Source organism: Salvelinus fontinalis, chromosome 40 (assembly GCF_029448725.1).
Source record: "Salvelinus fontinalis isolate EN_2023a chromosome 40, ASM2944872v1, whole genome shotgun sequence".
In the NCBI taxonomy this organism is placed as follows: domain Eukaryota; kingdom Metazoa; phylum Chordata; class Actinopteri; order Salmoniformes; family Salmonidae; genus Salvelinus; species Salvelinus fontinalis.
Window position 1 is genome coordinate 9,548,517 of NC_074704.1, and position 10,282 is coordinate 9,558,798.

General features: G+C 41.9%; 2 protein-coding genes across 2 annotated transcripts; one reads left to right on the forward strand and one right to left on the reverse strand.

Moving 5' to 3' along the window:
* Window positions 1-175: 175 nt before the first annotated feature.
* Window positions 176-3,974, reverse strand: LOC129839966 (3-mercaptopyruvate sulfurtransferase-like). Its single transcript, XM_055907726.1, has 2 exons — window positions 3,245-3,974; window positions 176-1,051 (listed from the first exon to the last, which is right to left on the reverse strand). The coding sequence occupies exons 1-2, from the start codon at window positions 3,831-3,833 to the stop codon at window positions 741-743; spliced, it is 900 nt and encodes a 299-aa protein (XP_055763701.1). The 5' UTR covers window positions 3,834-3,974; the 3' UTR covers window positions 176-740.
* Window positions 3,975-4,407: 433 nt separating this feature from the next.
* rps19bp1 (ribosomal protein S19 binding protein 1) lies at window positions 4,408-10,279 on the forward strand. The gene is made up of 4 exons (XM_055907730.1): window positions 4,408-4,605; window positions 6,784-6,975; window positions 8,766-8,863; window positions 9,210-10,279. The coding sequence occupies exons 1-4, from the start codon at window positions 4,551-4,553 to the stop codon at window positions 9,357-9,359; spliced, it is 495 nt and encodes a 164-aa protein (XP_055763705.1). The 5' UTR covers window positions 4,408-4,550; the 3' UTR covers window positions 9,360-10,279.
* The last annotated feature ends 3 nt before the right edge of the window (window positions 10,280-10,282 follow it).

Sequence of the window (10,282 nt, forward strand, 5' to 3'; positions counted from 1 at the left end):
GCTGCCATCAAGTGGACAAAGTATGAATAAAGTATGGCCTTGGTGTAACAACTAGTTGATTTTCCACAGGTGCTTTTCTCCTCCACAAGAAACTATGAAATGAGACTGTTCATTACATGTTAGTCTTCCTTCAAACGTATCCAGGTGCTTTATTTATACAGCAAAAAGAGAGAGGTTTAATAGTTATTATAGAACTTATTTTTAATATCAGATGTGTACAAGAATTCAACCATCACAAATTAAATTAAAATCAGTGACATTACAACATTGATTGATATTTACTACATTCATATGACTACAGAATGTCTTAATGTTTGTGTAGGCGTGTGGGGTTCAGCCCCATCCATACGTGAGGACCAGACCCACACACTGTTTAGCAGAGCTCCTGGATTGTCCAGTGGGGCCACCCACTTCCCCTCGTGTTGAGGAAATTATACTGATGTCATTGTCTGGTGTGTGAATGATAAGGCTAATGAAAGACTGACTAACTGACGTGAATTCAAACGCCAACTGACCTTCTATGACATGTGATCGTCACCAACCCCCTCTAGTCCAAACAGTAGGATACAGTTACCCCCAGACACTGACCTAAGGCTAGTTTTACATTGCTCCTTAAGAATTGAGGGTACGCTGATCCTAGATCTGTGCCTACGGGGTGGGGTAAGGCAGGTTCTAACTATTGTCCAATAATCATCCAATCACAGAGAGCTTCCTCTCCCTCCCCATCACACATTCCTCTCTCATTCAAACACAGGGGAGTGTTTCCCAAACCCCACAGAGATCACATGCTCGGGCACGCCGCGGGTGTACCACTCAGACCACGCCCCGTCGTACACAGACACCCCAGGGTGCCCGCACTCGTGGGCGGCGAGGGCCACGTGGCAGGCAGTCACACCGGACCCACAGGACACGCAGAGCGGGTGGGAGAGGTCGACACCAGCCTGGGTGAACATGGTCTGGAGGTCTTCATGGGGATGGAGGTGACCGGACGGAGAGAGGAAGGAGGAGAAGGGCATGCTGATGGAGCCAGGGATGTGGCCTGGCTCAGTATCTGAAAGAGAGGAGGAAGAGAGTGAATGGGTGACAAAAAGGACAAATAGAAGGAAAGGGTTAGTGCTGCTGGGTGAATTTCCACAGTCTAAAAATGCTCCCTCTTCCTGTGTCATTTCCATGCCAATAGAGAATATTCAAGAGGTCAAAGTCCCCAGCCGAAGAGACACTTATAGGCAGATAGCACGTACATAATGTGTGTGTAGGACAACTTCGGAATAAATAAAGTATAGCCACATAAGACCTTATCGCCATAGAGGTAAATTAGAACACAGCTAGAGTGTCACAACAAGGTAGATTAGAACACCTGGAAGGGATAGCGTCACAACAAGGTAGATTAGAAACACCTGGAAGGGATAGCGTCACAACAAGGTAGATTAGAACACCTGGAAGGGATAGCGTCACAACAAGGTAGATTAGAAACACCTGGAAGGGATAGCGTCACAACAAGGTAGATTAGAAACACCTGGAAGGGATAGCGTCACAACAAGGTAGATTAGAAACACCTGGAAGGGATAGCGTCACAACAAGGTAGATTAGAACACCTGGAAGGGATAGCGTCACAACAAGGTAGATTAGAAACACCTGGAAGGGATTGCGTCACAACAAGGTAGATTAGAACACCTGGAAGGGATAGTGTCACGACAAGGTAGATTAGAACACCTGGAAGGGATAGCGTCACGACAAGGTAGATTAGAGCACCTGGAAGGGATAGCGTCACAACAAGGTAGATTAGAAACACCTGGAAGGGATTGCGTCACAACAAGGTAGATTAGAACACCTGGAAGGGATAGCGTCACAACAAGGTAGATTAGAAACACCTGGAAGGGATAGCGTCACAACAAGGTAGATTAGAACACCTGGAAGGGATAGTGTCACAACAAGGGGTATGCTCTAAACTGGTACAATACCAATCAAGTGCAACAGTCAAATATACAGAATTGTATTCAGACTACTACTATATGTTGCGTTTCCACTCCGTTCACTAGTGTGTGTGCATGTGTATGCGTGTATGGTACACAATTGTGCTGACAGATGTTCTGATTTATGACCCAACCTCCATGTTTTCTTATCAGCTTGTGCAAACAAAGGAGGCCTATGGCTTGCGTCTGCAAACGTCATCTTGTGCAAAGCCTTGCTTCCTCTGTCCTCGTCTCCTCAATTCCACTCAAAGCTTATTGTAGGAAGAGGTCCGAAGGACCTTGGATCCTCTCCTCCAATGAGCTTTGGAGAGGAATTGAGGAAACAAGGACAGAGGAAGAAAGGATTGGACAGGCAGCAGGTAACATTTCAAACCAAGTGTGCATCCCAAATCGCACAACATTTACTACATAGGGCTCTGGTCCAAAGTAGTGCACCATAGGATGCAGCCAGAGTAGGAGGAGGAAGTCACACGTTCAGCAGCTCTGTGCCTCAGGGCCAGACGAAGTCCACATCCCATAAATAACACACCCATTATCTATCGCAACATGACAGCTGAGAGAAACTGGATAATCTAAGATGAGCAATCTGTCAGTCTATTGTGTTGTTGATTATGGGTCAAAGCTCATTGGAGGAAGAGATCCGGAGGATTGGAGAGGGCTACTCAGTGATCAGTAGTTGGTCTAGGCCTATTGATTATAGGTCAAAGCTCATTGGAGGAAGAGATCCAGAGGATTGGAGGAGAGGAGAGGGCTACTCAGTGATCAGTAGTTAGTCTAGGCCTATTGATTATAGGTCAAAGCTCATTGGAGGAAGAGATCCAGAGGATTGGAGGAGAGGGCTACTCAGTGATCAGTAGTTGGTCTAGGCCTATTGATTATAGGTCAAAGGGGGGTTGTTGTTTATGTTTACCCCCACAGTTGGACCCTGTTGGCCTATCAGCAGCATTGATCAAATGCTAAATGAACTACTAATAAGGTGACATGAGCAGGCCTCCATACTCGAAGTTATGGCTAGTTATACACCTATTGTAGGCTACACCTTCGTGTTTATTTTTTATTTTTTGTGCATTTTCTTAAAAAAGTTTAACTCTGCATTGTTGGGAAACGGTAAGTAAACATTTCACGGTAAAGTCCACACCCGTTGTTTTCGGCAAGTGACAAATACATTTGATGTCACCTGACGTATTTACAGTGTGTGAAATAACATCAATGCACTTTCAGTGTGTGTGTGTGTGTGTGTGTGTGTGTGTGTGTGTGTGTGTGTTACTCACTGTCTCTGGGTTCTGGATCCACCCCTCTGAATCTCCCCCCTGGTCTGGCATCGACCACCTGAAATTCTTTACTATCCAGATTATCCAGGATGTCCTCGTACGTCTTCACCCAGGAGCGGTTCAAAGAGGCCCTAAATTCGGTCTGCTCGGGTCGGGAGTACCGGTCACTTACTGGAAGTCCCTCGTTCGCCCAGTTTTTGAGTCCTCCGTTCAGAACCGAGACAGAACTGTGGCCGAAAACTCGGAACATCCACCAAACACGAGGCGCAGAGAACGCGCCGAAGTTGCTAGCATCGTAGACCACGACGTGCGTATCGTTTCCAATCCCCAAATTTCCAACATAATCTGCAAAAATGCGCTCGGATGGCAGCATATGATCCAGCGGAGAAGTTTTGTCGCAGCACTGGTCTATGTCAAAGAAGGCTGCTCCCGGGATATGCCTCTTCTTGAATTCGCTCTTGGCGTTGCGCCTGAGTTTGGGTAAGTACCAAGACGTGTCCAAGACGCGGAGTTTGGGTCCGAACCGTTGGTCTTTGACCGCATCAAGAAGCCACTTGGATGCGACGATAGCCCTCGCTTGGAGCGCCATGGTTGAACGTGTAATTCCCGACGGTTGCAAAGGTGATACAGGTAGAACGAGAGACGGTTTTAATGGAGAGAGAGGGAGAGCTGTCCCAGGAGAAATAACACGCCCCCAATGCACAGCCTGTAGTTTAGCTGAAAGGGAATGGGGGCGTTACCATATGGCCAACAGACGTTCATCAAAATGAACAGCAAGGCAACTTTATATAAATTGGCCACTCGGTATTTCCATCATGTTTTTTTTATTTTATTCATATGGAATTGTGCGTAATTTGTAATATTTTATTTACAAAAACATATGACAACTTAACATTTACATACATTTCCAAAAACATTAATGGCATCAGACTTGCTCAGACCCACATTTTCCCGCCGTCTCCACAACCAATTCAAATAGGATCAGATCATGAACTTTATAAAGCATGTATTTAAATAATGTCTAAATAATAATGCGGCTAAATAACCTCATTAACATGACCTCATGTGTTTTCTATGACATGTCATCATTTTTCCAAAAGCGAAAGGTATTTTGACAACAATCCGGAACCATGATGGTGCACTTTGAAAATAGTTTTCACCCGAGTAGTGATCCCCAAACACTGTTCGCCGGATGTTGAACTCACATGTTATTTTTACAGAAGCAAGATCATTTTTCTAGATTTGCTGGAGAAATCTTAACGTTTACTTACATGTTTGTTATTTAAAAAGTAAAGTGCATATCAACATGTCGGCATCAATGATTCGGAGGGGACTGGAGTTGTTAAGCGATGACATAAAAGGTAAATTATCCACAGTAACCGGTTTCATTAGCTATTTGGGTCATTCCTACTTTGAGGTGCATTTTCTGCCCCTAGGACATATCAGTTGTTATTTAGTGTAAAGTGTGGATTCCAACGGCTTTACGTATAATGCCAGGTGTTTTGTACCTTTAAAACACAAAAATATGGATTCTGAAAGGAAATGTTATGCATTTAAAAAAAAAAATACATGTCAGTGGGTGTAGGCGTTTTTCTCAAGGCCCAGGTGTTATTTATCAACTTCCACAAGAAATATAAGCCATAACATGTAACTATAACATCTGTAATCATTAACGTTCATTCATGATCATTGTATTTATTATATATTTTCTGTGTTTCCCTGATATCACTTTCCACCCTGTTAGTTTGTTGTAATTCTCCATTTAAGAAAACAACCCCTTCCTACAATGACACCACATTAAGGAAATGTCATCATTTCTTTGATGGGAAAACTATGGTACAAAGCTAAATAAATATAAACACTCAGCTTTATCTGTTTGTCCATGTTTCATGTTGTTAGTCTGTATGTCCAACTCATAAATGTTCACCCTGTTAGGTTAAATTATAGAGAGAAAAAATGATATTTGATAAGTTAAAATCCTGTTCAAGTGTTCACCATTATGCAAGCTCAATTTTGCTCATTCACAGCTAAGGCAAATTTAGGCTAAAAATGTCAACCCGGTTAGGATTATGCACCTAACAAATTGGAAAATGCACCCAAAAGGTTCCTGAGCTTAACAAAATATGTTTTAGGGAAAGTCAAACATCCTTTTTCTGATAGGGGAAAAAAAATCTATATTTTATATGTATGTATGTGTTCTAAAGTTTTGAGGTCCAAATGGCACCGCATTGTAGGAATGACTGAGCTAGCTATGTTATCTTCGATGCAACCAAGATAGTTTTTATATTGTGCTGGACACTATGTAAATACTCTCTTGGTTGCATCGAAGCTATAGCTATCTATGAAACTCCAAAGGCACAGGTTGAGAGCAGTTTATGACAATTCAATTGGCTTTCCAGACGTAGATCTTTAGTTCGGTGATGTTCCTATTTATTGCAGATAAACGACATACAGCTAGCTACTTTGCATAATATAAATACCGAAATGTTACAACGTGAAAGAAAGGTGCATTTCATGCGCGCTGTAGTCGTCTCACTAGAACGCGTATGGAATGCATCTTTCTACAAATAAAATTGTATTTGTCACATGAGCCGAATACAACAGGTGTCGACTTTACCGTGAAATGCTGACTTATGAAACCTTCCCCAACACTGCATAGTTAAAAAGTAAGGGAAAAATATATATATATATAATTGGATTTTAAAAAATGTAGCTAACACAATGGAATCACAATAACGAGGCTATATACAAGGAGTACCGGTACCGAGTTGTTAGATATCACTGCACGGTCGGAACTGGAAGCACAAGCATTTCGCTACACTCGCATTAACATCTGCTAACCATGTGTATGTGACCAATAACATTTGATTTGAGTCAATGTGCAGGGGTACGAGGTAGTAATATGTACATGTTGGTTGGCGTAAAAGTGAATAGGCAATCAGCATAGATAATAAACAGGGTAGCCGCAGCACGTGTGAAAGTGTATCTGTGTGTGTGAGCGTATGCATTGTTTGTGTGTGTGTGTGTGTGTATGTAGTGTGTTCCAAGTGTCAGTGTTGTCAGTGTGCATAGAGTCAGTGCACAAAAAAAAGGGGGGGGGGGGGGCAATGTAAATAGTCCAGGTAGCCATTTGATGAACTGTTAAGCAGTCTTATTGCTTGGGGATAGAAGCTGTTCAGCAGATATTTGCAGCTGTAGAACTTTGAGGGTCTGAGGGCCCATGCCAAATCTTTTCAGCTTCCTGATGGGGAAGAGGTGTAATCGTGCCCTCTTCACAACTATGTTGGTGTGTTTGGACCGTGTTAGGGTTCACATTGTTACAGTATTTATTCTATGCAAAGTAGTGTCATCTCTGCTAACACTTCCTGGTCACCACTGTGTGCCTATTTACATGTGACCAGTGACCTATTAGCCCATGTGAAACATCCCTAGACAGACCACATACACAACACACATGAGCACATAACATAAGCAGTCCAAAATGTCTCCTACACAAATGTCTCTCTCGCTACCCCTTTCTCCCTCCCTATCTCCCTCAGCGGTGTCAGATGGTAGCAAGAAGCAGAAGAGCGCGGCCAAGAAGAAGCACACACCGAGCAAGGCTGAGGTGATGGGTCTGGTGAGCACCAACCGTCAGGGTGTCAGCAGGCAGGTCCGGCGGCTGCAGGGGCGTCTCGGTCCAGGGAAGAGCAAAGCCACCGTCAAAGACAAGAGGATCAAGTCTGCCGTGGGTGAGTGGCTCAACGCGTTCAGAGGCACAAAGCATTTCTGTGCACTGTGCAGAAAAACAAACACATTAATTTGTGTAGGGGATGGTCTGGTACATATAAATATCGTCTAGTAATTCTATTGCTATGGTCTCTGTTCATGCTATTTCTATGTTCTGGTTGATGTCATGCAACTAGCTAGAATGTTTATTTTTTGGGGGTTGAGGATCATGCTCTTCTCTTAGCTATTTGTTGACTTGTGTGTCTGAAGAAGGAAACTAGTCTGTCTGTGAAACTGGTGTCAGTGTATCAGCTTCCTGGTTTAGTCCAGGGGATTTCAACTCTTACCCTACGAGATCCGTAGTCTTAATTAATTATACCCACCTGGTGTCCCAGGTCCTATTTTTTTTGTAATATTTTATTTAACTTTTTTTGTTGCAGTTTATTTTATTTCTTTTTTTAAACAAAAAAATTCTTAGACAAAAACAATAAACAACTTAACATTTACATAAATAGATTTCCACAAACATTAATGACATCACACTAGTTCAGACCCACATGTTCCCATGGTATCCACACCCAATGTTGTTTTTCATACTTGTAAGACTATACCCTATATGACTTCAAATTGTGTTATGGTGTCCCAGGTTTAAATCAGTCCCTGATTAGAGTGGAACAATGAAAAAATGCAACTGGCTTCGAGGTCCAGAGTTGCATTTATAGGGGACTAGTCTGTGAAACTGATGTCAGTGTACCAGCCTCATGGTCTAGTCCAGGGATCATCTAGATTCAGCCACGTGACAATTTTTACATTTGTTTTTTCTTGAGCAGATGGTCACGGGGTCAAAACATAATTACAAATAATGTATAGGCTGCAAATTAGTGGTGTAAAGTACTTAAGTAAAAATACTTCAAAGCACTACTTAAGTCGTTTTTTTTTGAGTATCTATTTTACCTTAATATTTTAACAACTTTTACTTAAACTCATTCCTAATGAAAATTGTACTTTTTACTCCATACATTTTCCCTACACCCAAAAGTACTCTTTACAATTTGAGTGTTTAGCAAGACAGAACATGGTCCAATTCACACACTTATCAAGAGGACATCCCTGGCCAGTACTGCTGCCTCTGATCTAGCAGACTCACTATTCAAAAAAGCTTTGTTTGTAAATGATGTCTGAGTGTTGGAGTGTGCCCCTGGCTATCCGTAAATAAATAAAATAACATTGTGCCTACTGGTTTGCTTAATAAAAGTAATTAGAAATTATTCATCATTTTGATACTTAAGTACACTTGAGTCATTTTCTATTAAGGTGTCTTTACATTTACTCAAGTATGACAATTGGGGACTTTTTCAACCACTGCTGCAAATTGACCGCAAGAAGTCCAAACAGATATAATATTTGACTAAAACATAATAATTTCAAACCTTGCTTACATTTGTATACGATCACATACATTATCTCTTTATTATATGTAGGAATACTTTGGAACTTGAAAATGAAAATCACTTGGAGCTGATTTGCTTTTGTTTTTACAGTCTGTCCAATAATAAAAATGAAACGTGAATCAAATCAATAGAATCACACTGGCCGCCAGTTGAGGAACCCTGGTCTAGTCTGTCTGTAAACCTGGTGTCACTGTGTCAGCCTCGTGGGCCCGACTCCTTACCATCCTCTTGTCTCCATCTTGTGTTTCCATAGATTATGCGTAGGCCTTCTGTGCAAACTCCTCAGGTCATATAATTTAGTGTCTGTGTCATGGACTTCGTCTTGACCTCTGAACTGTGATGTCATGTCTTTGTGTTTCCAGAGGAGTTCAGGAAGAAGCAGGGGAAGAGCCATCTGAGCGCCAACCTGCTGTACTTCCTGGGGACGGGCTTCAGAGCTACAGACTCCGACACTATGAAGGTAAGAGACAGCCTGACAGTTCAAATGTCATGCCCTCTAACTACTACTACTATGGAGAATAGTTGGTTGAGGTCTTTGGTCCCTGTCATGACTTTTGATTTATTTGGTAAAATAACTGCAGATACATGTGAATTGTGTTCATTAGAATGGAAAAATGTTTTAACATTTTGAAACGGAAAGCAAAAATGTAGTGTTTATTTTATTTTATTGGATGGGTCCTATCCCTGTTTCAGTCCATTTTTCTTCTAAGTGCCTGATGAACGTGACCCTCTTATGGGTGAATCACATAGTCTAAGAAATTAAGATGATGATGATGAAGACTGTCTCCCCTCTTATTCCCCTTCAGATCGTCAACCAGAATTTGGGCCGGCAGTCTCGCCACCGTCCGGACCGCACAGTCAAGAACGCCTCCGCGGAGAAGTCTGTGTTCACAGAGGATGAGTTCCAACAGTTCCAGAAGGAATACTTTGGCAGAACTGTGGAGCAGGGGAACTAGACAGATTCTAGTTCCAGAGAGTTCAGGCTGCGTTCCAGTTCCAGAGGTGTGTGCTTCACACTCCTTGCCATGGATTGCTAATTTCACCATTGTTAAAGGTCCAATGCAGCTGTATTTCAATATCGACTAATTAATGGGTAACAATTAAGTGTCTTACTGTGATTGTTTTTTTTTGACCATGTTATTTAAAAACAAAAATACCTTCTTAGCAAAGAGCAATTTCTCAAACAAGTATCTTCCCATAACTGTCTGGGAGTGGTCTGAGTGGGGAGGGAGAACACTATCTGTTATTGGCAGAGAGGTTGGAACTCCCTTATTTACCTCCTGGTGATATCACCAGGCAGGCCAAAACTCCATCTCACCAAAACAGGCTGACATTTTAGGCAGTCTTTTCAAACAGCTTACTCTAACAGGGCATTTTCACAGTATTATTCCAACCTCCTAGGAGAGGGGTGGAGAAAAAAACAGTAAAATCCCATTTTGGACTGCACTGGGCCTTTTAAATCCATGGGAGAATGTGTGTTCAGGGTTCAGTTCCAGAGCCAATGAGGACTTGGTAAAGAGATCGGACACTTGACTGACTTTAGTTTTTGTCCAAAGTACTTCGCTTTGGACTTGGAATGTGGTACTGCGCAACATGGACAACAAGTGACTGTTAAGTGGCCTTGAGGCTCATTCCAAACTTGTTCTATTCATGCAGCAGAAAATAGTAAACTTTCAAAGAAACAAAAGTATTGTTTAAAAAGTCAATTTCTATTTGTCTTCAAATCGATTTACAGAGAATTTCCTGTTTCCTTGTGTTAAAAAGATGAAATCACAATGAACTAGAGTATGCTGTTTTATTAAGTGCATTTTCAGAAAATAAATGCCTTGTCCCTTTGATTTGTAAACAATGAATAAAAGTATGTAGAACACTGTCATGA